This window comes from Echeneis naucrates, chromosome 15 (genome assembly GCF_900963305.1).
Source record: "Echeneis naucrates chromosome 15, fEcheNa1.1, whole genome shotgun sequence".
NCBI lineage: Eukaryota > Metazoa > Chordata > Actinopteri > Carangiformes > Echeneidae > Echeneis > Echeneis naucrates.
The window spans coordinates 9915879-9943609 of record NC_042525.1 but is presented as its reverse complement, the minus strand read 5'-3'; the positions used below and the strand labels follow the sequence as shown (position 1 = coordinate 9943609).

At 41.4% G+C, this 27731-nt stretch overlaps 2 protein-coding genes across 11 annotated transcripts in view; both read right to left on the bottom strand.

Moving 5' to 3' along the window:
• The window catches only part of kcnma1a (potassium large conductance calcium-activated channel, subfamily M, alpha member 1a), a 119376-nt gene extending 109481 nt beyond the window's left edge, over positions 1-9895 (bottom strand). For all 9 annotated transcript variants that reach the window (XM_029521286.1, XM_029521289.1, XM_029521284.1 and 6 more), the window contains exon 1: positions 8886-9895. In XM_029521286.1, coding sequence (XP_029377146.1) covers positions 8886-9176 — 291 coding nt within the window. In that variant the 5' untranslated portion in view covers positions 9177-9895. The remainder of the gene's footprint in view (positions 1-8885) is intronic.
• Positions 9896-13869: 3974 nt separating this feature from the next.
• dlg5a (discs, large homolog 5a (Drosophila)) overlaps positions 13870-27731 on the bottom strand; it is a 37681-nt gene continuing 23819 nt past the window's right edge. For both annotated transcript variants that reach the window (XM_029521462.1, XM_029521463.1), the window contains exons 20-33: positions 27539-27628; positions 26791-26959; positions 22399-22561; positions 21230-21363; positions 20304-20468; positions 20012-20195; positions 19019-19167; positions 18143-18313; positions 17692-17882; positions 17471-17614; positions 17155-17282; positions 16821-16930; positions 16181-16290; positions 13870-16032 (exon numbers count right to left, since the gene is read on the bottom strand). In XM_029521462.1, the coding sequence (XP_029377322.1) occupies positions 15929-16032; positions 16181-16290; positions 16821-16930; positions 17155-17282; positions 17471-17614; positions 17692-17882; positions 18143-18313; positions 19019-19167; positions 20012-20195; positions 20304-20468; positions 21230-21363; positions 22399-22561; positions 26791-26959; positions 27539-27628 (2012 nt within the window). In that variant the 3' untranslated portion in view covers positions 13870-15928. The remainder of the gene's footprint in view (positions 16033-16180; positions 16291-16820; positions 16931-17154; positions 17283-17470; positions 17615-17691; positions 17883-18142; positions 18314-19018; positions 19168-20011; positions 20196-20303; positions 20469-21229; positions 21364-22398; positions 22562-26790; positions 26960-27538; positions 27629-27731) is intronic.

The window sequence follows — 27731 nt, the reverse complement described above, 5'->3', positions numbered from 1 at the left end:
AACCCAGACCCCAAACCACCCACAGGGATCCAATATGTGAATCCTGATTCACATTAGCAATAAAGCAAGTAGTAATTATCATCATTAATGAAACAATATTGTTATTTATTTAATCAAACTTAAATTTGCCGGCCATTCAATATTAAAACTGTATTATGTGAGAGACATTTCTCAGCCAGCTGTTCACAATGCTGCAATCTATGGTGAATTCTACGGTTTCAAATGATCATCGTGGAGACACTTTTCTCTCATCTGATGTCTGCTGCCTGCCAATGCACACGGGTACAAGAAAACGGGCAAACTGCACTGTAATTTATACAAAAAAACCCTGGTCTACAAATCTGTATGCACATAGAGTACTTTATTCTGCTATGAAATAGAAAGGGGGTGTGCTTTACTGCACCTTCACACACACATCTGAGCATTATGTCCATCTGACAAAAAAGGGCCAAAGAAGAACACATTACATCTGCCACGGAATCCATAACAAGCAAATCTATATCTTTACAACAGATGCCTATTAGGGCCGCATGATGAATGAGTCCATCCCCTAAGGCTCTAACCATTTTGGATAGACTTATTAGTAATAGTTAGAAGCGTATGCTGGCTAAGATGGCAAAACCAAATACACATTTTATCTGAGAATATGGGTTATATATCTATATTTGCATTGTTTTTCATTGACTTGTTGTTAATAATCATTTATTTTTATGTGATAGCCAGATAGAGTCAATTACAGATTAAAATATAGACTATACAAATGATCTCCAGGAGAGCAGCTGGGCAATTTAACCATTACTGACCAATGAAAGTGTTCCTTAATCTCAGTGGCATTGGGTGTATTGGAGCAGCGTGCAAACTCTACATTATCATCCATCCAGCAATGATCCCATGCATCATCTTTACATGACGTTTACACATGCTGTCATGTGGGCGTCTATGCTGGGTGCATCATCTTACAAAGCTTGTGTCACTCAAAAATTGCTCTGCCTCTCTTGGTTCACATCTAGATGAATTTCACAGCTTTGTGAGCAATGTTGGGCAGCATCTCACTGAACCTGAGTGATACAGGACCTTCCTGGATTTCCCTTTTGCAAGCATCAAACAAGGCTGTAATTGACAGCCGAGCTACTCATTCTGCAGAACCACTCTAGAAAATGTCAGAAGAAGAAAAGAGATAGAGTCATTGCGCAGCAGGCCCACTCAGAGTTCAACTGATCTGCTGCCTGTCAGTCAGTCCAACGTGCATTTCCTCATAAAAAATATTCAATTTTATTAGTGCCTAGTGTTCATTTAAGTAATAGACACTGGCTGGGATGCTGCCAAATGGGGTGCAATCTTAACATTGGAGCATGGGAGCTATTAAGGCACATTGTTGGCACACGGAGAAAAACCTGAGCCTGCTGTTAGCCTGCTGTTAGCCTACACAGAGAATGACAATTAACATATTAGCCTAGGCCCACTGGAGGTTGATTGAGGTTGCTAAGGACAGTGGCTGCCGTTTTAATAATTAATAATAATAATTTTAATAATTTGATAACTTTCTCCGAGAATTGAGGCTCTGCTTGTATGTTCCACATGATGGACAGATTGACGCATGCTGCTAAGAAAGAGCTGATCTCCAAGCAGGAAACACAAACATCGTCTGTTGAGCTCTTTGAAGGTCACTGCAGCGTCCTCTACACATTGGCCTCTTCTCTGTCTCCATCTCTTTCTCTCTCTGTGCATCATTGCACACAGCTCAAAGCACTAATAATTATTACTGCATTTTGATGTTCACATATCAATGCACCACGGGCTTCCCTGATTTCAGCGGGCGGGCAGTGGGCTGAGAGGACTGGAGCAAAAAATTAGAGGGAGAGTAGGGGATGGCTGGCTCTGTCTGATAAAGAGCTGTGCACGTGCTGGCCGGGCTGGTTGCTGTTACTTGATGCATTAGCATGACAGGTTTGGACATCTCTAGAATTTTAACACGTTTGTACGATGTCAGAATATACTGCTGAATATGTACATAGAAATACGTCTGTAATGGGGAGTGCATTTATGTATTAGACCATGCATGTGCACATGGTTAATCTCACATACAAAAACACCAGCATTTGTAAATTTGAGGAGAATGAATAGGCAAGAAAATTTAAGCTTAAGGCCCGTTTACATTACAGAGCAGTAGCAATGGCAAATTTTCTGTCCTCATTAATTTTTTTCAAAATAACATCAATTAACTCTTTTGTTCAGTTTGAACTGCTGCAATGTCTCTTGCAAAATCTTGATTTGACTTGAATATCCTGACTATATAGGGAACACCCAACCTACACACACACTTCCTCTCATGTTAAACTGTTTAAGGACAACAACAGCTGAGGAAGAAAGCTGGTAGACTGTAAACCATAAGCCATGATCCCGCTAGCTAGCCAGGCACCAGCTAGCTATCTCCCTCCTGCAGGCCTCCTGTGCCAGCTTAGCATAGCCGGTCTCAAAGAGCAGATCTATATGCAAAAGGTTTTTCACTGCCAGTTTGACTAGGCAAGGACCATGCAGTTTAGACCCGATCATGCATTTTGAATGTTGGGAATGCCAGTCTTGCACTCTTCCCACTTATGGAGCCAGGTACACCCTTCCCCTCTGACCTTTGACCTCCGAATACTTCTCAGGGCGTGGACGTCCTTTTAATAGTCTAGTAACTGGCCAAAGAAGACATAACAGCATGACACCAGGGGAGCTCGGTTAGGGTACAGGGGGGCAGACCTCTGTGTCTGCCTTATGTTATACATAGTCTGGCCTGATATAGGGCCTCTCCTTGTCTGTGGATTATCAGACATCAGCACGGCACACTAGAGTTGTCCCTAGATGGCCATCAAATCAGGACCAGAGAATTAGGGATTAGGGCTCAGAAAAGGGAGGATCGCCACTGAAGAATAACTCATGAGTCACACGTTCCATATTTGAGTAGCACGAGAAAAGATGTTTGTAAAAGCTGCTATTTTATCCACTGCTGCTGCGGGATGATAGCTATTTTTACACCTGTTTCGGATTTAAAAGGAGATCGAGACAGTGAGATCTCAAAGAGAACAAAGATTCAAACATTTACTTACTTATTTCATTATCTCCTCTGACTCATTTCTTAGATTCGATTTGAAATGCAATTAGTCTCCAATGAAAGAGAAGTGCAGCTTTGCTCTGGTTAATATAATTGCTAATTGAATACATCTTTGGCTTTTGTACAGTTGTTTGGACAAGCAAGCAACTCGAAAGTATCAGTTTGCACTCTGGGACATTACAATGGGCATACTATTTCTAACATTTTACAGTCCAAATAAATAGTAATTCAGTCAGAGACTAAGGATAAAAAATATCAAAGAAAATGAAAGTAATTATTAGTTGCAGATTTGCATTCTAGACAAGTCAATGGGGACAGCTTTATTCAATCCAAAGGACTCATACTCACTTAAAATCAGGTCTTTGCTTTTTTTTTTTTTTTTTTTTTTGTGTTTCATCAATTAACTTTGAATTTCAGTAAGCCAGAGCAGGATGAACGGGCCAAGCTCAGCCAGGTTAGGCCAAGGTTAGTGAGAACGACAGCTGATGGCAGGGTGTGTGCTCTATACCGCTCTGGCAAAATGCAGCTGGTTGGTTGCCAAGCACAAGGGAGTACACAGGCTCATAACAGTTCCTCTCTGCAGGCACCTCCGCAATCCCTTCCAGAGAAAGGTAAACACACTGAAGAGTTTCCCAGCATACCTCATTCACTCTGCAATAGGTTTGCTTTCAACTCGTCACAAATCCAAACACTGAAGTGGGTTTCAGACCCAGGTATGATTCATCGCTCTGCAGTTAAAGCCAAGGTTTAAGGCATAGAGATCAATATCAATTTTCAATTGTGGAATTCATTATAATGGTTTCAAATTCAGAGGCCTGTAATATCTTATTAGATGGACGATTGCAAGATGGATTTCTTCTTGCGGGGGAAAAACAAAACAAATTTAAAGCAGTGACTTACCGTTCCACCTTTAACCTTGACGCTATTAAGTCTTAAGTGATAATGCATTTACTTTATCACGAACACTCTCACTACAGACTGACAAGGGTCAGATAAAATGGAGCCTCGGCACCTGATGAGTTTATTAGTCAAATCACAGGAGCAGTGTCTGACCCCAGTGAGAAGAAGCAAAAGGCAGCACATCAAACTCTCATTAGATAAGATGAAAATTTAATGGTCCCATGATTGCCACAGGGACCCAGAGCTGGAGCAGCAGCTAACAAACATAAAGAGCAGTAAAAATGAAATAAAATGGGGGGAACAATGCAATCCAAACAAAAAATTCTCTTTCCAGTTTCAATATTGTTAAATATTATTAAAGGCTTCAGTCAAAATAGTTAAAGATATGGTTTACAGCCTTATAACTGTTTCCACACTTACAAAAGAGGAATCAGATGTGAAATAAAATCCAGAATTAAAAAATGTGGTAAAGTGTGAATGAAAGCCAATATTGAACAAATTAAATGCAGCAAGACAGAGTGACATTTAAACAGATAGACTGCAGAAGAGTGTTTTGAGAAAATATAGGTGAAATAGGTGTGTACTGATACACACTCATATAGATGTAAGTACAAGCAAGAAACACTACAACAAAATACAATACAATACAACCAAGTCAACTTGGACACAGCAAAGCCACGTGTCGAGCGTAGATTGTCCAAATACATCACTGCTCTTGTTGAACTGTTAAGACAGAAACAACTGCACAGACCTGACGGCTGTTGGCTCTGAAGTGTAGATAAAACCCTCTATGTTGCACCTTAGAGGGATGAGGGGGAGGCTGAAGGTGCTCAGTGCAGTAGTTGCATCAGCTGTTGTACTGAGGCAAGGTGGGAGGTAGATTTTTTTTTTTTTTTATGCTCATTTCGTACATACATACAGTATATGCATACCTCACCAAAATACACTGAATGTGTACTTTGGTGCTTGGATTGAAATACAAGACCGTCCACTCTGACTCTGCTTTCGCCACTCAGTTAATAACAGTAACAATGTTTCTCTCAACTGCTTCGTGACACGTGTCTAAATCCACCACAGCTCTTCCTCTAATTAACGAGGAGCTGAAGATTCAACCTGAATCAGTCCTAGTAGTACAGACCCTCAACTACTAGCTCCAGAAAGTGAATGACGCATTTTAGAGGAGGTAAGGCAACATGGATGATTTCCATACACAGGGGAATAAAAATCATACCAACATGACCATGTCACTTTGTCAACTAGAAGATTAACTGGCCAGTCACATTATCATGTTAATAGCATAACCTGACTTTAACCTGCTGCCAAATGAAAGAGTCCTGACAAAATTAATATTAGGGCTACAACTAAGGATTATTTTCAGTATAGATTTAGGTGCTTTACTTAATTTCTGAAATTGCATAAATAATTTATTTCAAAATAATTTTTTGTTTTATCAAAATAGTTGTATAAATAAATGATAAATGGATAAATGAACTCAGCTCTTGTAGTTTTAACACCATCTGTGTCATGATTACCGAAAAAAAAATTCCACTGTGTCACACTTTTATGTAATACCAACTTTCTGGTTTGAGTCCACAGATTCATGAGCCATGCTGGAGAAAATGTCAGGTATTTCTCTTTCTCTCTCTCTCTCTTTTTTTTTTTTTTTTTTTATTAAATCCATGTTTTCACAAAGTCATGTTCTCCAGAGGCTGACGGTGCCATTCATGTTTCAATAGAGATTAGAGCCACAAACGCAAAGCCTCTATACTCCTCCTCTCCACGCATTCCAAATAAAAGAGGCTGCATACAAGAACTCCTGGAGGTGGCATGACGCAGAGTAGGTAACAAGACCATTAGATAACTATACAGCAGTGAAGCAGCACAGCACAGAGCAACAACACAAAAACTCAGCAAGACTACAAGACCATAGGGAAGGAAAAACTGAGCAGAGCTTATATGCCAACAAGCCTTGCAGCATGGCAGTGGCTTCCTCCACTTCATGATCCCTGAGTGGTTGCGCTTGCATTTCTGTCACTCATGCATATGCCTTAGTGTGGTCTTGAGTGAGTCGCTGCCTCTGTAAGAAACCTTGTATTTAGAATGTGTTAGGTCTTGAACTGTACTATAAAAAGAGTATGAAATAATCACTCATCCTGAGAGCCTGAGAGCTGCTGTTTGCATGGGGACTTAGGGCAAATCACATTACAAATGTGGTTGATATATGGCTTAAAAATGGTATTTGAGTGCTCTGAAACACCCAGCAGATAAATAATGCCATAATGTTTCTATTACTAGCATAGGATGAGAAAAATCAATGTGGCTTTTGGGGGGGGGGGGGGTTTATTCAGTGTTTCCTTTTTTTAGTCCCTCCCCATAATAACACATTGTTGACAGTCCAAAATATAAACAGCATTACCTTATTTAACAGAGACTTTTTTAAAAAAGTGATCTGATTCTGAGGACTCGGGAGTCCCACGTAAATTTGTTGGTTTTCCACTAAAATGAAAGCATCAACAGAGCAGGGTCCAAATACCCAAAAGTTGTGCTGGATTTTTTTTCTTGGTGGCCTTATCTCAGTCTTTCTTGATGAGTATGAGTACCACTCTAATGCTGACGATGAAGATGGCCATTTAAGAGAATTGGAGCCCAAGTTGTATTTCAATGGCAACACGCAGAAGGACACTTTGCAATGTAACACCTGCTCTCAAACGCTTCGTCACCCTCACACCCCCAATTTCCACTTCCTCCTGTGTCTCTCTCAAAGTTTCCACCCCTGTTTCCTTGCCTCTGATTTCAGGTTCCCAGTTCACCAACTATGCATCCTGTGTCTGACACATGCCAACAGAGCTGGCCGCAATAGCCAGCTGAACATGGATCCAGTTTCCCCCTCTTAATACTCCTAACAAGCCTTTTCCCTCTCCAGCCAAGTGTCAAGCCCACCAATGTCACCTAAGAGGATGTCTCTGTCGTCCACAACACAACAGCACAACACTGAGAGGGATCAACAAACATATGCTTTCATTTTTAGTACTTTTTCCCCTCATTTACGAGAGTTGAGATTGCAACCAGATATCCGCCAGCAGTCACAAGATGGATGCCTCATTATATTTGCATGCCTTATTTTCAACACTTTCCCAGCAAGACTGTGAAGTATGAAGGATGACATATGGTTCAGTGCCATTTCTGATACTGGGATCCATGGGCATGACAAAATGACAGGAGGCTGGCATTCAAGTACTATCCTAAAGGGCAGAATTATCTCCCAGAGTAAACAAAAAATGTTTACATGGAACAATTTTTAGCGTACATGAAAATAATAACTTGAATGTCAGTCACAGCGCCTCCAAAATCTAGATCTAACGTTGCTGTGCTAATCTGGCATGAGGGTTTTGCATAACGAGTGTGGAGGTGGGAGACATGAAAATAAAATTCTTTTGAATATGAATTTATGTTACATAAATAAATACAAAAACTAAATGTTGTCCAGTGACATTAACTGTTGCAGCATTTTGCAAAACTCCTCACAAAAACACAAAACTAAAATCCCCTTCAGTAAATTTTGTTAGATTTTTTATTTTTTTTTTTTTTAAGAATTATTCATTTCTTTTCATCTAACTAATTACACTAAATAACCAAGTGGTGCTGAAGTTAAACCACATGCCCAGCACTGCATCCTACATAATTTGGTTGACCCAATCAGTGTAAAGTATCTACAGTGTTTATTGCCGGTTAAGGATGCCTTGTCTTCCACCTGCCATAATACCAAACAGTAAAGGGCAGAAAAGTACCATGGCCATCAAAAAAATAAAACCTGACGGAAGAGCAGTAGGAGGTACGCGACTCATCAAGTCGAATTGGACACAACCCAAACATCAAGGACAAGGAGGTTACCACTCGCTCTGTCTCTTTCCCTCTCATCAGCGTCTATTTGCAACCCCTTGGTTCTTAACACGCACAAAAATAAACCATAATATACATCTAAATATGTTCTCACTCCAAACAATCATTGCTAAATAAAACATGTGAGATACAGTTTTTTGGTTTTGTTTTTTTTTTTTTTTTTTTTTTTTTACACATTCAGAGCAACATTCCCGTTCAGCTACCCCTCTGTGCCGGGGTACCACTTGTACTACACACAAGTGTGTGAGTCACGTATGAAGCAGGCTTCAATACACATTTGAATCAGCCATGATTCATCTGAAATGCGGGCCATCCCAAGCAAAGGTCTTTTTTCTTTTTTTTTTTTTCTAGATGAACCCTGCCAACATGCATCATAACCAAATTTCAGCCGACACTCAGAGTAAACATGAAGAACAGAACAACAGAAAGCTGTGGGAGGAGGAGATTATGCTTCCAGAGACGCGGTATTTATGTTGTGGCACAGTGTGTAGGGGACAGCCTTGATGTCACTGGGCCCTGCATCAGCACTCTCAGTGGATTTCATTAGGTCTCACTGGTGGAATGAGCAGGATCGTGTGTTTGCTTGTATCTCAGATGTTTACCCTCACCATAGAAGTTACAAGCTCATGAGACAAGAGTTGTGAAGCAAAATAAAATGAAGGCATTGCCCTCCTCACATCCCGCCCATATGTCATACAACACCACCCCTTCCTTTATCTAAGGGATAAAAACAATTATCTACAAGGGATGTTTTCATTTTAAAGGCACTGCAATGGGCCCTTACTCTGTTTAATGGACGTGTAGGATGCGTATTATGAGAAAAACCATGACATCCAGCACAGTGGAGATGTGATCAGAGAGTGAGAAATCAAGGCCAATGTGACAGAGATGTCTCCATTATGTGCATCAGTGAATATATGTGGGAGATTGGTTTTGTTTGGTTTTTGTTTTTGTTTTGTTTTTTACAGTGTGGGAGTGGAGGCCATACCTTGTTTTTGATGTTGCAGTGGCAGCAAACAGTCCACAGATATTTGAGGGTCCTCCATAGAAGGATGATAAAGAGACCCCCAAAAAACGTCACCATGGAGGAGGCGAGGAATGCCCACCACATGCGCTGTCCATTATTGTCGCAGGGCACCTCGGACGAGAACGGGATGACAACGTCTTCCATCTTGGATATTAAGATTGAAGAGTCCGGATTGATATTATTATTGATATTGCTTGTCCTCATAGAGCTGTCGCTTCCATGGGGAACGGTGCCATCTGCTTCAGCTAGCATTTAGGAGCCGTGGAGAGCCTGTGCCAGCGTCCCCAGCCCCACTCACCAGCCATATTGCTTTAAAAAAAATTAAAATAAATAAAAACCCTTGCTGGCTGTAGTTTGTGTTCACCCAACTGATGGAGTCTCTGTATCTCAGCAGCCTATCGTTTACTGGTGACGGCGCGAGGCACCGGGCGCGCGGACCTGAGCGGGAAGTGCGGCCGCTCGGACGGACACATTTAAATCCGCAAAAATGACGAATCTGAAGCGGCGCTCATCTCCAGCAGCTCTCCGGCTCCTCCACCGCCGACCACCATGGCAAGGACGGCCACCGAACGCAGCCACGGCGGCCGCCGACGCTGATGGTGAGCAGCAGCGACAGTGGAGCAGAAAGAAAATCAAAAACAAAAAGAGAAAACAAAGAAAACAACTAATTTGCAGCCTGATCTCGGAGAGCCGACCTCTCTGTCACTAGCCGTCTTCCATTCAGGGATCCGGTGGATTAGCAGTGTGTGTGTGTGTGTGTGTGTGTTGGAGGGTAAGACAGTCGATTTCACTTTCTTCAAGCGTCACTGTGTAATAAAATGAATTTTTTTACTAAAAAAAACACGCACCGAGGTGGATTTAGCTCTACAGTTGGTCACCCGTCAGACGCGGAGGACTACATGGTCTTGCGGGCGTCTCGGCCGTCGGTTCTCCGTGCAGCGGACTGAAGCTCGGGCGGATGTGGCTGTCTCCATTCGGTCCCCCCTGCAGCCCTGGCACCGAGCGGCCAGCTGAGAGAGAGCGCCTGTCAGTTCCGCTCCGGAGGGGAGGAGGAGGATGTGGGGGGGTTACAGGTAGGAGGGCGGAGCCAGGCGCGGATAATCAAAACGGACCGGGGACACGTCCATCTGACCGGCCTGCCTCCCTGCTGCTGGACTGCGTGTTTAGTGCGCGCCAGTGACGCATGTGGCGAAGGCAAAGAGGCTAAGAAAGGCTCCAGCAGCCCTACATTTTTTTCCTGGTTATAGATTACGATATAAACATCATAGCAAACGATGAGCCCTCATTTGGGGAACCAGTAGTGACAACCAATATACAATAAAAAGACAACAAAGTGAGGTCACTCATCACTGATTGGCTGAAACACTCTCAGACCCTGCAGGGGAAATGACACTGGAGTGAATTTTCATTAAGGATAGTGCCTCACTTTTCATTTTCTGATGATGGGCGTCCCTCTTTTCATTTCGAGAAATTAACTTGATTTAAAAAAAAAAAAAAAAAAGATTCCAATCATAAATAGTAAAAAGGGACTCACACGCACAGAGGAAATTGATTTCCTTCCCCGTTAATTATTTTAGCATGCTTGGACTTTTAGCTGACAAATTAGAGTAAAAACATGTGCGGGTTGGTGATGACTTGTGAGGCATGACCAGCAGCAGTTTAGTAGGATGCCCCTGAAGCAGCCACCAGCCACACCAAAAGGAGCTAAAGGGTGGGAAACAGCTGGCTCGGGGCCCTGAATAACCACTGACCCCTGAGCACCAGACCAGGCAGGTGCACGCAGCCACCTGTGGCACCAGGCTCCAGACTTGTTGGAGGTTGTATGTGATAAACTTTCAATAATCTGACCCTGAATACTTTTAATTCAAAATACAATGTCGCAGCACAATTAAAGAATTTCATCCCCTTCTGCATGTGCAAAGGCAACGTGAATAACAAACATCAGTCACAATGACATGTTTTTGGAGGGACCAATAAATCTCCAACAACGTGTGGGATTGTGACACTTGATCTCAAGAAAGTTTTGAAGGAGATATGTGTTATCTGCTCATGATGGTAATTTATTTTCAGGGAAATTTTAGTGCTTATACAGAAATAGCTGCTGTAACAGAATCTTTTAACCCGGGATAGGGGAGAAGTGTAAAACACAGCCGACAAGGGGATCTGTAAATTATAGCCCTTCAAAGTTATGAATGGCTCAACAAGCATAATGACACCACTGAATATGTAGATGTATGAAATAATGTATGACAACACTGCTTCCCATCACAGGCTGGTATATTCAATGCAAGGAACAGAGGAAAAAAACACAGAGGCATCATGTTTTAAATCATTAAAATACTCTCAGTGATCTGTGTTCTGTTTACGCCACGCGGTTTTCTTTCCAAATGACCCTGTAACAAAACATATGGAACCAAATCCAAGCTTCAGCTTTAAGATACAGCGCCAATGTTATGTACATTGTTGAGCTTTATTTATGGCCTGTAATGCCACAGAAGGCCCCTGATCTGTTCAGGCTGATAAGAATCAGGGAGGGCCCTGAGTAGCAACTCTGAAATGGTCCTCCTGCTGGTGAAAAGATGAAGTGTCCCATTAAAGGTAAACGCTGCTCTTCCACAGCAACCCAAGGGCAAGATTCACTGACATTTTTATTTCAAATATTACTTCTTTGTAAAAGAACAAAAGATTATTGCCAGTTCCAAGGTGATTTCAGTTGAGAAGGGATAAAGACAAGACTCCCAATGAGGAAATGTTTTATTAATGCTCATCTTTATTAAATAAGTGATGAAATCCTCAGGAAATGTGTGAGGTGCAAATCACGGGTCCAATTAACAGAGGCTTTCTATTCACAGAACTATGCCTATAATACAACAACCAAATACAAGAAAGGAAAACAAGAGGGAAATCAGTTTTAGCACAACACACACACTGTGTTCAAGTCAAGTGAGATTCAAAATCAAAAGCAAAAATAAGACCCCAAGAGAGTGTGAACATCAGCAGCACCTGCTACATATGTTACATGTCATAAAGTCCCCCACTCCCAAAATGAAAGACCAGCTGTTGCTTGAGCAGGTTATCACGCAATATACGCAATGTTTTCTTCAGAGCTTTAGCCGGAGGGGTCTCAGCACTAACAGATGAGGGGATTAATGTGAGAGCAGTCAGGTGGTAATCCCACAGGACATCAGGATGTGCTGGAGTTAACATGCTGGAGAACGGGACCTGTTCATCCCATCCAGCCAGGGACGGTGAGAGAGAGAGAGAAACGCGTCTCTTCACTCTGACAACGAGGTTTAATGTGCGCTGGGAAAGGCCACATCTACAGACCGCTGAGGACTACAAAGATCCTTAGCCGTCAAACTTGAGACTTCTCAAGTTCGGTTGAGCTGTCAGCAGCTGTCTTGAAACAGACACCTCAGCAGGAGGGCTGGAGACCATACCCCCTTTCTAAAATAGGCGAGGGGAAACTTGAAGGACGTGAAGAATTTGGGGCACGACATAGAAGACCTGCACCTACAGTATATCAGATAGAGTTTGAAGTAAAAAATTGAGAAAAGCGTGAAGTGACTAGAGTCACAGCAGCTTGTTTCAAGGAATGACTGCTCTCACAAATGTGCCACTGAGTTGCAGGCAGTTCGAGGCAGTGGATGTGGATGTTCTGGAGACACTAGATGCTCTCTTGGCCCAGTGAATCTGACAGGCAGCTGGAGGGTAGTCATTCACTCTGACATCATCAGCCAGAGGACCCTGGACACAGAGCTCGGAGGAAACAACCATGAGCTAAAGGAATCCAATCAACCAGCAAGATCTGGTGCAGCTACAGGCCGTCCAGCTGCATGGAAAGCAACTCTCATACAATGATGCAGAAACACAACTTATTCATGTTCCCAAACTCTGACCTGTTTTCTGCGAGCCCTGGAGAATTATAATGGACACTGTGTCCTTCCTATGGCAAGCTGTAACATTGAGGAGGGATTCTCAAAAATCACAAGGTTACATGTATGGTTTGAGCAGGAGGAGGCAATAAGAGACCAACAACTTAGCACTCCTTCTCTCAAGGAAATATTTCACAGAATAATTTTTTTTCTGCAAAATTACATGAGATCTTAAATTTTGAAAAAGTACTCTAGATCATATTAAAGCAGAATCAATGCTAACAAGCATGAATTAACATCTAAGACAAGAAGATGGGTGCTCACTTTGGGATTTCCATTGCAGACCTCCACTGGTACTCAACGAGGAAGACATAAGATGACCAGGTTTCATTCTTAAGTTTACATGAAGGAGTGAGGAAGTTTCTATTTTATCTGAATGTAGGTTGATAAATAAATGTTCTGGTCTATATGATTATACAACATAATACAAAGTCTCCAGTGAAGGTTTCATCCTCCATTCAATAAAGAGACATGGAACTGAATAAGATTCCTGATTAAATGAAGTTGCACAACAGAATCATATTCCTGCATTATCCCAGTCTCTTATATAGAATTTGGTGTGATGTACTGTGGCATTTTCAAACCATGGAGTTGTCCCTGTCTCTCCATAAACATGATGTATGACAGCAGCCCTGCTGAAGAACAGACCGACCTACGGCGTTTTTAAAACTGTGTATAAACTCGAGAATGCAGCTGCGACTTTTAAAGCTGAATCAAGGCCACATCGTTATCACTCCTGATGAGAACCTGTCAGTTATTGCCACACACTCAAATGTATGGCCGTTTCTTTTGTTGATGCTTTCAGAAAAAAATTTCTGTTCACTTTTATGCTTGTACATGTCAGAGCTACGGAAACAGAAACCCTGGTATTGAAGAAGAGAGATGCCACTTCAAGCAAGAGACGTTTTCAGTATTAGAGCAAGAGGAAACTTTCACAAAGACAAAAATTAGTAAAAAAATAAATAAATAAAATAGAATACAATAACAAAATCCAAGAGTCCATGTTGTGATACAGAAAATGAGTTTAATTCTCATGTTAATGTCTCAACATACAAATCACATTCTTTTTAATAAAAGAAAAGAAAAAAAAAATTTGATCAGTACCTGGTGTCTAGATTCTTCTTTCTAAAAATACAACCACTTCATGTTGTATCCCGCTCTCTACAACATAAGCTATCTACTCAGAAAAATAGTAACATTACAGTTTGCTTCTGCTTACTTTTTTAGCCCAATAGTCAAACTTGTGGACTAATTTTCCTTTGAGAAACTGTGCAAGAATAGATCCCTTTTTAATAATTCAAATAAGAAGTGATCCTTTTTGTTTTCTAATCAAGAATAAAAAGGCCATCAATGAAATGTAAGGAACTGATGCGATACATAAAATGTGAATTAGTTACAGTAGAAAATATAGTACCTATTCATAGTCTACTGGAAACCTAGGAACAGTTACACGTTTAAGGTTCACAGATAAACAAGTGCAAAACAGAAATAAAAAGGATAAAGTTGCCTTAGTGGATTTTGGCACATTAAGATACAGAATATGGTTTTGAGGAAGGGCAGAATATTTGTCAATATTTTTTGCCTCCTCAATAAAAAATACAATTAAATAACAATGAAAAGTCACTAACATTTAAAACGGACCAGAGGAAAATCCTTTAAGATATTACCCTGCAAAGTTTGCTTCATAGTGTCTCTTTTCATGAGTACATCAATAAGTGACTGACAACCAACCACAAAAAAAAAATAAAATAAAAAGAATATTAAAGAGGAAAAACAAAACAAAACATGCTAATACCTGCTAAGACATGACTGCCAGACGTTCCTAGGTGTATGACCTAGTGAAAATACATGTAATATATATTTATATATATATATATATATTTGTGTTTTTGTTGGGTTTTTTTTTAGATTTCTCTGCATATTGTATATGTTATACTTTATAGTGTTATATATAGGTTAAGGAGATAGAATGATAGTTACACAGTGGTCTGTCTAGCCCTGGAGTGCATTCTGAGGAGTTAACCCGTTGGCCGCTACTTCTGCAGACCCTCAAAACCTCGCCATTGTCATGCACTGTACTGGTCTGAAATCAGCCCCTACGCCATCAAGTCTGTGACACATGAAGGGATTATTTCTCACCTCGAAGAAAAGCTTTCAGGATGTGTCTGAATGTTTAGGCTGAGTGAGTAGGGGCTGGTTTCAGATCAGGCTTCTTCTCCGAAGGCACTTCCGAAAGGCCCATAAACGGTCCACACTCCCAGCTACTATAGAAAGACAATGCATAGAACACACAGAGATGTGTTTGGAGTTTTCATGGCCATCACTGCTGGCAGTTGGGTTCGGTGAGAACACAGCTGCATACTTCCAAGAATTTTTGATGCTTTTGCACTTTTGTGATGAAACACCACAAGGACCGCGATGTCTGATCCCGGCATTCCATTTCTATAGCACTGTATTCACATTGAAACACAACTCATCTGAAATTGCCATTACAATTGTGAACTACAGTCTCAATGCTGTTTTTTTCCTCTCACATACACACACACGCATGTATACACACACACACACACACACACACACACGCACAAAGACAAACACACACAATTAGTTGTCAGTCATTGTCAAATGGGTGCATATTTGTAGGGAAACCACAAATGTCATTTGGTACACGGGCGAGTTAAGGATTGCTGAACTTCATTAGTGTTGAGGTTTGTGTACACAGATGGGAGGGACACGCATTCAAGCAAATATTGAACATCAAGAGTCAGACTTGTCTTCTGACTGTAAACGGATGCTTACAATGCAGCATTACAAATACACCACCAGAAACCCTTAGGGAAGACTCAATGAACTCTAACGTCGAGATCCAGTGCTACTAACCTGCTCCGGAGTACATCAGAAATAAAGGAGGCTCTGATTATAAATCATAACAAAGACAAAATAAAAAAATATCAATAATTTACATAACTAGCTTGTTGTAGGGTACCTATTGGTATAGTGTGAGAGTTAATTAGTGTTTGGGGAATGGAGATGAAAGCTGCAGCTTGCTGTTGTGGCAGCCAGTCTCCTCTAAGGGCAGCCGAGTGGAGTCCACAGGACTTTACTTTGTTCTTGATCAACTATCGTCATGATCTGAGTGCAAATGTAAGGGAGGGTGCCACCTTGGACAATACCTGCAAAGAAAAGGTGGCTCATTAAGTACTGACTGAGTTTGAGTTTGTTTATACATACATACATACATACATACTGGAGTGGAATCTCAGCTGTTTATTGCGTCATTTGATTTATTTATTTGTTTTAGATGTTTAATGGTATACACACCTGTAAAGAATTTGCTGTACTCTTGCTCTATCTTCTGTGCACTTTCAAACTGCTCCTTGGAATGTTTTTGAGAAACTTTGTCCCGCAGATAAACCGGATCTTTCTGCTCCCTTTGGGGGAAAAAAAAAAAAAAACGACAAACAAACGGAGATCATCATTCAGACCAGAGCCTGTAAATTCAATAAAGCCACCATTTGTCATTCGTTCACTGCAATCATAACATTTTCAGAGCTTTCGATCATTCAAACCATCTCAAAATTTAAAAAGAATTGTAACACATTTTGCCAGCAAGGCTCTTTGGGAGAGAAATCTGAAAATCGATCATAGTTCCATGATTCATAGCAAGCATTTAGAACATACCGCAAATGAAGAAGGGATACAGTATTCATAATGAGAGACTTTCAACAGTTATATTTCACCAGCTAAATGGGATAATACAAGTGTGTGTATTGGAGATTGGTGCTTGGCTAGACACGGCCAAGGGTTCATGGTGGGATGGAGAGTTTGAATGCTTAACCTGTTCCATCCATCGGCATACAAACACACATGCACACATACTTGTGCACTTTGCTTTGTGTGAGAGTGAGAGGAGACCATTGTGTGTGTCCTGATTTATGTTTTGAAAGAGTCTGCAACTTACTTGATCTGCTTGGCATTTTTGTAGCGGATGAAGACAACAATTGGATAAATGTGGACACTGTGGAGCCTTTCAATGGCGTGCGGGGCGATGTCGAGCAAACAGTGACAGCCCTGCATCCAAAGAAAAACAGAGCATCACTTAAACCGATGAAGTAATTCAATGCACTGTTTCCATTGGCTTCGCCACAGGAATCTGAAGTTTCAGTCACTGATATCCCAGCATGAAGAACTGTGAGTGAAAACTTATCTTGAACAAAGGCAGAAATTCCAGACAAACAGAAGCCACTTGATTAAACCTGATAAAATAAATGAGGAAAAAACATGCTGATTCATACCTTATCTGTTATTTCTTTTATAGAAGCAACAGTGGTCACATCAAAATGGCCACTCCTGCGCTTGTAGTCGATGAAGAGACAGTCTTTTACACCTCGTTCGATGGCTTGCTGGGATGCCTTCATCACCTCTGCAGACAGAAATTATTACAAAGCTACCCAAGGAATGAAGCATGAATATTCTACATGGTTTAAACAGATGTGATACTAGAAATACTAAACTAACCCATCCATTCACATTCCTTAATTTCTGCTGGAGACTTTTCAAACAATTGTTAAGAATTTGTAGGACTGAAATACCTGGATGAGGTGAACTTACCCAGTACACATCTGCAGAACTTTCCGGGAGACTCTTTCACCAGCATCTCTTTGACCGGATCAGTGAGCGGCCCAAGGATGAGTACTGGTCGGGGAGAGGTGCATTCAACCTTCTGAACCCGCTGGTATGCCAAGCTCACACACTCTATAAGGCCAAGAGCACACGGGTCAATCAAACATCTGTTTATTATTATTCCAACTTATACAAAGCTTTCTTCTTACCATCAAGGAAGGGGATGGAGTCTGTGCTGATGGCATCCAGAGCCACCATCTCTTTGCTGTCTTTGGAGCTGCTGCGCTTGTGTTTCTGTTTCCTTCTGAAGAAGGATCTGCGGGCTGCTGCAGACAAAGTCTTGCTGGAGTCTTCCTTCATTTCTGTCACACTATGTCTACGATAAAACTCTTGGTCCATCCTAAGACGCACGTTCACAAAAGCAGAAATAAGTGGAGGAGTCAGAGAGAATTTTAAAACAAAAACAGTTTCACGCATTAACATTTTTCAGAGAGATGTCAAGAGACAATTTGTTGTAAAAAGAGGTCTGAACTGAAGACTCCACTGTAGTATTTAAGTTGTTGTGACAGCTGTTACCGTCACAACTTTAATCTAATGCCACAACTGTCTGCTGACTCAAAGACGTACAGTACATGTATGCCTGTTGCATTCTCCACCCACATGTATTTGCTGGGTATCTGCCCCCTCTGGATCTGCTGTGCATTCTCATCTAGCTGCCAGGCCATCCAGGTCCCAAAGCTGCCCTTTGGTAAAGACTCATCCACGTACAGGATGTCATCCTTCTTAAAACTGAGGTCGCCCTCGGCCTCTCCGACCCGGTCGTAAAGTGCTCTGGTGGGAGGGAGAGACAAAGATAGATAGTTATGAAGAGTTGGGCAGAATGCGGGTTACCACAGAGTGTCTAAAGTTGATTAAGTGAGAGAGGAGGTGAGGAATCAGACAAGACCAGGTATGACGGGAACAAGACAAAGAATCAGGGAAATAGAAAGAGTTAGAAAAGGAAGTTTATCTATTGACACTTTAGGACTCTCTCGCCTCCTGTTAGAGCCTCGTAAGTCATTCCAGAGGAGCCTATCTGTGACAGCCCGGCAGGCTGAGTGTATTTACTGCAGATGACATCACAAGCCCGCTCGCCTATATGACAAGTGACTGCAGCAGCTGCAGCAACATGTCCAGATCCAGTCCCAACAATAAAACCTGACTATTTTAGCACTTCTTTTTCCATTCACATACAACGTTGTTTCCAATGACCTGAAAAACTACCGAGTGCTAAAATAGATGCAGTGTTGGCATATAGTGAGTACAGAGATTAGAGAGCCTAAATTTGTGGTGTGATTAGCATCATTGCAATCATGCAGCATATCTAGGACATAATTGGTTGGATGAGAAAGACTTGAACTTATGCAAAGGCCATGATTTAATTATAGCAGCATAGATGGGTATGAGGTTGTTTGAGGAAAGTTAGTGCTGTACATCTTGTAGAGCTGTAACACTGTGTGCATGTGTGAGGTGTGTACATAAATAGTATGCAGGTACCTAATATAAAAACCATCTCCTGGAACATCTTTCAGCATGCTGAAGTCATCTGGCCGATGCTGCACCTTAAATGTCACCACATCTGCGGGCTTCAGCATCTCAACGTACATCTCTTCTGCAGTCTTATTCTTCATATTGACCGAGTTATACTGAAAGACAAGAAGAGATTGGGAGCTGAATAAAACTAATAAGGACCAAGTGAAGTTCATATCATGAAAAAAATAAAATAAAAAATAAACTGCGTTAGAAGCAGAGGAATTGGAAGTGTTTACACTCATCTGTGCATTGATTTGCCCCATGTGAAGGGTTCAATTGCAAAAAGCGATATTTCATCCGAGCATTCAGCTGTATTTAAGTGTCACAGTATCGATTTTTTATGTTTGGAGAAAGAAAACAAATAGGATGGGAGATTAAAGGACAGATTGGTGCTGTGCAGACTGATGACAAAGCGGCATGGCAATTCAGATAGCAGGCCCTCTGTGGTGGAGCGCTAAGTGGGAGCATGCCAAGAATTGTCTATTATGAGTTTGCAATGTTCTTGGATAGATCACCAAAATGTAGTGATGTAGAACGCAAACGAGGAAGGGATCAATGAAAAACAATGACAGACAGGAACAGAAAAAATTAAATGCCAGACCCTTGGGGCAGGTCTTCAGTCACAGTCATGGCATACAACTAACAAATGTCTTAGCTTTAAGCTTTGAGATTACTTTTACTCATACATCTCTTAACTGTCCATCTAAAATTTATAGCATCATGTGAAATGGGCCAAAAGTCTCATATTTGAAAAAACTAACCATCTTTTTAGACACCATGAATAAAACTGAAAGTACAAAAAAAAAAATCCCTACAAATTCAAGAATTACAAGTGTGACAAAAACAAATCTACATCAACCACATCTATTTGTAACACTTTCATGAACTTCTTCCTATGTCCATTGCAAAATTCCTACGCAACAGATTGTGAGTTTGAGCAGAAACCCAAATCCATACCTCTAGGATGAGGTCCCCAGGTAGGAGCCCATCAGGGCCTCTGGCAGGACTGTCCTCATCTAGGCTTTCTATGTAGACACCACGCAGGTTCCCTCCACAGAGTGCAACTCCCACCTCCACTCCAGGCCGGCGCACTGTGACGAGCCGCGGCTCACCCACCTTCCTGCTGCCATCAGACAGCATTCTGGCACAGAACGAGTAGTTATTGGAGTGAAGCTTCCTTTTTTATGTACAATTTAAGATTATGGAGAAGAGCTTCAATGGTTTTATTAGCGTTTTTGTGCATGTTTACCTGATGAAATTGTGGGGGCTGGTAGTGGGTGTGGTCTGCTTGGAGGAAGGAGTGAGCGTGCCCTCGTCTTGTTCGCTGAGAGTGTCGATGGTTGAGTGATTGTCGGGGGTGGCAGCCCCGCTTCCTTGTGGAGTTGACTGAGTGCTGACTGGCTCCAGACGGGAGCTGCACAGATCACAGCCAAAGTTTTTTTGGGTTATTTTCTTTGCTCAATCGATTAAATTATTACACAGGAAACTAGGTATGATGTTCTTCAGTGTTGAGGAATTATTCATGTGACCCACTGCATCATCAGGGCATGTCAAAGAGTTCAATAATTTGTACTTGTACTCTCCCAATATAGCCAAACCTTAATGCAACACAGTAAGATGCCTTTTATCAAGAAGGGTGTGATTAGTCTGTGGATAATGTAGGAGTGGCTGCTGTTTACAGATTTGTTGAACATAAATACAACAGCTAAAAGTCTAACTTTTCATATTTGTTAGGCTTTAATAGAGCCACAGTGAGGTCAGTATTGCAATGATTAGATTTTTTTTTTTAATTTGACCAAGCACCCCAAAAAGAACAGTGGTGGCAGTTTGTGAGCAATAAATCATTTATTAATTGGGATTTTGACTGACTGGCATGTGCAGGTCACACTGGTCTTCACTCTGCCATGCATATGGAGAATCTATAAAGACGAACAGCCTGAAAGTTATTTAATTCTCTACATTTTGCATCTGAATGAGCAACTGCTGTTTTAAGAGCTTCCTCTGTGTTCATTAAGATAGAAAAATGCAAACGCAAAGAAAACGTATCATCTCAACAGCTGCTACTTCTTAAAACGAAACCAATTCAGGAATCAGCCAAGCAGAACGACTGGGACACTACTAACGCCCTCGATTGCTTAACATCTGCAAGTAGCTTTTCAAGAAACATCATGTTACCTGGAGCGAGAGTGGTTCCCCAGCTGGTACATGTGTGGGTTGTACTGGGCCATAATGGTGATGGTGTCGCACTGCTGACCGATGATGAGACGAGCCTGCTGCTCCGTAGCGTTACGCAAGTTGATGCCATTAAACTGATAAAGGAAGAAAAGTGTGATTAGGGAGAGTTTTTGGAGAGATGGAGTTATTAACAGACCAGAAAGATATGGACACAGTATGTGCCCAGTCTATTAAGGGCTTTAAGTGATTAGCAGTGCTTGGTGGAGACGATACTCATGAGAGCTGACAGAGGATTAACTTTACATCCATTTTCCTAGCTTTAGAAAAAAAATATAGTGCATACTCTATGCTCTGAAAAGGGTCCAGGCAACCATTATTTCCCTTGAAACATCTGTAGCTTTATTTGCAATTCAGAAGTGCTGAAGCAATGCATGCTTTGTTGTGATTATGTAAAGTCACTAATGCATATTTATGATTGTTTTTTTTTTTTTTTTTTTATGCATGCATCGTCATTCACAACACAGTGGGACTATATTGAACAGAACTGCAGAGGATGCAATGTTGTTCCCACTGAGGTGAAAATTGGCCTTCACTTAATCACCTTCAGGTTAACCCAGTTAAAAATATACGTAAAGAAGTTTACTTGTATGGTATTTACACTCATATTTCATTGACACAGTGCAGAAAAAAAAATTTTAAAATTGCATTTTGTTTAGATCATGGCTTTGTTATTGAAGGGAGAGCAGCAGATTATATCACTTCCAAAGGGTTCATGACAAACGTTATGTGTGTGAAGAAGCATTAAACCCCCCCGCCCAAAAAAAATAAATAAATAAAGATAACAAGCAATTCAGTCTCTGCAAAGTTTTGGTACGAGGACCTCATTTACTTCAAAACCATTCCTCCTCCTTAGGTCTTTTTCTTTGAGCTAGTCAAACTGTTCACCATTCACAGGTACAGCATGTACTCACTTGGTAGGACATTACAGTGTAATATTAGTTTTAGGCAGCCAGTTTATATGAAGTAAAAACAATTCAATTCATGAACTTCAACAAACATTCAAATCTTGGAAACTTTGACAATACTGATGAATATATTTTAGTTAGGCCATAGACAAATTCTGTTATTTATGTTACCCAAATCTGGAACAGACCATAGGTTGTTTTTACCTCCAGTAGTTGGTCTCCATACTCCAATCCTGCCTGGTGGGCAATGCTGCCTCCAGTAACTTTAGAAACAAAGATTCCTCCGTTCTCCCCACTGACAATGGAGATGCCAAGAGGCTCTGCACCTTTGTGCACAATGACATTGCGGGGCTCTTCCAGGTATGGCCTGATGGGAAAGAGGGATAGCCATGAATAAACAGTGCCATAGAAAAAAATTAAAGGATGCCACACAGGAGTGCATTGTGAGGGTCAATGCTGAGGCATGATTTTCACAGCTGGGTTGACCAATTTATTTACAGCTCTGGGGAGTCACTTGCTACCCAGGCTTTCCTCTGGATGAATAAAAAAAAAAAGAAAAAAGAAAAAAAAAAACCAGATTGAAATATGGCCATTATCAAAAGAAAGTTGTATTTGAAGCATGTTTGGACCTGATCTTAAATCCCCCCCCCAGGCCTGTAAAATTATCATCTCTCCAGAGCACCACTGGCTTACAGGAGAAACTGGATAGGCTCAGAGCACAGAGACACTGTGTACCATGAAAGCACAGGCAAGTGAAATCCCTTCACATGAAGGAGATTTGCATGAACTTTGTGTGTTCTTCATAGCATGTTGGCTTTGGACATGGCATACGATTCCATGAAGAGGAATGGATTAGCAGCCAGAGACAGGGGTAAACAGTGTGGTGGTGTACAAACAAGACCATGACCCAGAAGCTGGAGGCTGAATAATAATACTGTTGCATAACATCCACAAAGTAAAGGGTGACTTGGCTTCAGGCCAAAATATACACATGCATATTGACCATGTCGTCATTGTGGAGTATGGAGTCTGCATGCAATATCTGGGATTCAAGAGTGTTTTCCAACATATAGGGAGACAAGTGCAGACACATAAGCACAACACTGAACCTTTGAAATTCACAAAGTGGAACTAATGGGGCCATTTTATTTCCTGAGGCATATGTACATTTCAGCATGCAAAAAAGTAGCAATCTGAAAATTTAACTACTCCCTTGTGGTGGGTGGGAAAGACTTTTTTTTTTCTCTTTTTTTTTTTCTTTTTTTTTTTAAATTCTGCTTCTCCATATTATATACCCAACTGCACCAAAGCATGTTAAGAACATGAATTTGGGGGAAGGATAAGTGGGGGCATTCCCTTGTTTGTAGCACTGTGAGGGCGAACAAACCTGAGGCTCCTGAGAGAGGAGAACCTCGGCCTTGCAGCCAGAGGAATCCTTAGAAAAGATCGGTTACGGTAAAGAGATCTGGAAGCGGAGGGTTACAGAAAGGTGGGAGGAAGATAAAAGAAGAGAATGGAGCACAGACGTCATACATTGACAGTGATGATGTAAAAGGCAGAGGTGGACAGAGTACATAACTTCACTACTTGAGTAAAAGTTCTCCTTGTCAAATATTACTCCAATACAAATAAAAGTAGCTTTGCCAAAATATTACTTAAGTAAAAGTACAAAAATGTTTACTTAAAAAATTTGGTAAGTATAAAACTCCGGTCCTGGAAGGACACTGTCCTGCATGTTTTAGATGTTTCCTGATTCAAATGATCAGCTCGTCATCAAACTCTGCTGAAGTCTGATCAGGAATCACTCATTTGAGTCAGGAAACATCCAGGATTGGATTTGGAGACCTCTGGTCTAGTCTCTAATTTATGGAGGGGTCTGGTCTAGTTTCTCATCTGTACAAAACATATAGACCTCCACTGACCGGCTGTGGAGGATCCGGTCCCTGATGGTTTGCTGTGTGTTACCTCATGTTGCTGTCTCTGCTATTCACCTTGATTAATAGACTTTCCTGTGCGCGCCATGTCTAGTTCCTCCTCTGCCTCCTTTTATGATAGTACTTCTTGTCATAGATTCAGGTTGACGGCACAAATGGAGGCGCGAATTAGTGAGTTAGAGTCGCGGCTCCGAAATTTAGCTAGCTCAGCTTATGCTAGTGTAGCTAGCTATAAAGCTAAGTCTGTTTCACCATAGCTTGGCTCGTGGACGCTGGTAACCATGGTAACTAGCAGTCCGGGCTAAGAGGAGAGGCGGAGTAGTTGGACACATGGACCGGATTTATTCAGCTATTTTCTTCCTTCAACATCACAACACAGGACTTTTATGAGTTTTATCACGCTGACTATAAAGCTTACAGCAGATAGAGCTGGTGTTACTTCTCACCATTCACTGCAGAGAGAGACAAACACGCAACACAACACGGCTACGTGTTGACTATGTCACACATTACCCACAAGGCCACCTGCTTAATGAGGAACGCTCAGGCCGGTCACACTGCGCAGCGGCCATGAGACAAGTGAACGAGAGACTCAGGACAGAAGACCCAGAAGATTCCCTACAGTGGAGCTGTGGGGACATTAACCAGCTGTTTTAGCACAATATCTCACGTGCCACAAGTATCAACATACATTTCAATATAGTTCCCCATTGCTGAGCCTATTTTGTGTTTGTAAACCTTTCATCATCTAATCTCTACAAAAACAAGCTGTGCGTCTGTCATGTTGGGAAGTATAGCACATTGCAGTGTAAAGGTGAGACAGCATGTCTCTGTATGTCTTACTGTTTGCCTGTTGTGTGAGTGATGCATGTAAGTGAATTTACCTCAGGATAAAGAAAGTATCTATCATATATATCAAATTTACAATAAAAAAAATACAATATTTCTGTTTCCCAGTTCGGTGGTGTGGTGGTTAGTGCTGCCGCCCCACAATACGGAGGTTGCTGGTTCGATTCCTTGTAGGGGCAAGGAAAAGCAGACAGTAAACAGATGGTAAACAGGATCAGAAAAGAGACAGAACACAACATTAGATGATTAGACCAACACGACCCCCGATTGACGAGACCAGACCAGATCAGACCAGGAAAAAACAGAACAAATCACCCACTGAGATGACTTATTAATGGAGGGAAAAGGGACAGAAGTGAATATACCAGTTCATTAAATGTAAAAATGTGTATCATTATTTCATGGTCCTGTTGCAGTGCTTTCTGAATTTATTTTATCTGTCAAACTCACCCATCAAAGTTTCACCCCCCCCCCAACAAATGGTTTGGCCACCGATCCTTGGGTAAGCCCCGCCCCCCTTGGTTACTGTTGCTATGCTAAGATGTTTTTTGCTGTCTGAAGTTTGGTAGGAAAATGTGCCCAGAAAGGAAAGGAAAAGAGAATAAGAAAGTAAAGGATTTTCTTAACTTATATTTTTTAAAAAAGGTGGTGACGTTGAAGCTGGGACGTACAGAAGGTAAGAAACAGCACAGTTAGCTTGTACGTTATCTAACTGGCCAGCTCTGATGCTAACGTCCGTTAGCCTAGCTAAGAGACAGAGAGTGACACAGGAGGGTCCTGTGGAGGGGGGTTAATTTAAGTTGTTGGCCTTACTTCCGCTCTTTCCGACAAAGATATTCGCCGCAAATGTAGAATAAGTACTCCACCGCTTCAGACACAACAACATACACAAGGACCGGGACATTACTCATTGTTGTGTGTGTGCAGAAAGACAGACCAGTATTCAGCTGTGAGTGATGTTGTCAGTGATGTCCACAGAAGACATCCAAACTCTGGCTACAAGCTAATACGTGTTCCAGGTAATAATACGGTCACAATGTATAATGCAGAATGATCCGATCATTATGGAGAAATAATCCAGGTAGGATGAGGATTACACATCGTGGCCACATTCTTAACTGGAACAAACAGAGGTGTGAGTTACAATTAAAAACAATGAACATTTAGTTAGACTAGAGCAAAAGTAGTGAGTAATGATAGCATCAATAGAAATGTAGTGGAGTAAAAAGTCCAATATTTGCCCTTCAAATGTAGTGAAGTGAAAGTAAAAGTATCCCCCCAAAATAATCAAGTAAATTTCCTTAGTTACTGTCCACCCCTGGTAAAAAAAAAAGTGTGGTACTGGTGGTACACAACGGGACAGAAATGTTGGCGGAAAGAAAGTAAAATATGAACATACCTGCAGATTGCTATTTTGGAAACAGCAAGAAGCTTCCATAAAATTACTAATCATATTTTAATAGGATTTCAGTGGGAATTTCAATAAGGAATTGCAGAGCTCTGACCAGGATAGACCTGTTGCCTGGTAACACCAATCGAAACAACTTGGGAGGATCCCTGAGGGCATGCGTAAGCAATATCATACCCACTTCTGATCCTTTTAATCTCACTCATTTACTTTTACATTTACACCATCTGTAGGGGCTCTGTATCTGTTAGGGCTGCATTCATCAACTTGGCACAAACAAGCATCTGATTCATATTCTTGATCCATGACCAATAAGCTAATGCAGATAATGCTAATGCAACTGCTCATTCTCATTGACAGTTAAGTTCTGATATACTGCTCTCTCAAATCTTGCTTCCATCCTACCTGTCTTTCCTTCGCTCCCCTATTGGCACAGGACTGACTGAGATCCGAGGTAAAGTAGAAATGGAGCCTTGGGATTGGCTGCTGGCAAACGAGGAAGTCTCCAGATTGAGTGGCGAATGTGGAGGCGTGATGAGGCTTGGACTGCTACACTCGGAGTGCGAGAGGGACCCTGGTTTTACGGGAATACGACCAGAGAGACAAAGAATAAGAGTCTGTGCAGTCTAATATGACATTCATGTACTTGGAATTCACATGAAATCTAATATTGGTCTCTGTTTTTGAATGGAAGCTTAAGTTTAATATAAATTCCATTGTTTTCACACTTAATGTACAAATATGTTTCTAATCACCTGTGGATAATAAGATACTGAGCTTCCAAGAGATGACTCAAACATGAGCACATTATCTTTCCTGCACACAATCTGGCCCCTCGTGTTGTACCTAAATACCTCACACAGGAGTATAGTATAGTTGATGACCAAAAGCTCAAAGAAACTGAAAGGGAAACCTGTTGACAATTCTAAAGGAGACCTCCACAACCAACATTTAAGTTGGCTCCTGTTTTCCTTCCTCTGAGAATGAAAAGCCTCCTACAACTCAGTGTACAAAGGTCTGAGGGTTGTCACAGAGTTTAAGTAAAAAAAAAGCTGAGACTTCTAGCTGCTTTTTGGCAATATGATCCAAAGAGCTTTTAAGTGTGTTAATAATCGTGTAACAAGAAGTGGGTCTTATCGTATGACAGCAGTACCTCTGTCTGACCCCAACATGGAGCGGGGGTAGCGTGGAGTGGAGGGGATTTTGATCCTCTCTGTGCGGTACTGGACATTATTTGATGAACCTGGCGGTGGGATGAGGAGACAAAGGAATGAGCTCTGACATATTACTCACAAAAAAAGCTCAATTGAGTCTGCGATCTTTACATATTTGTGTGTGTGCGCTCG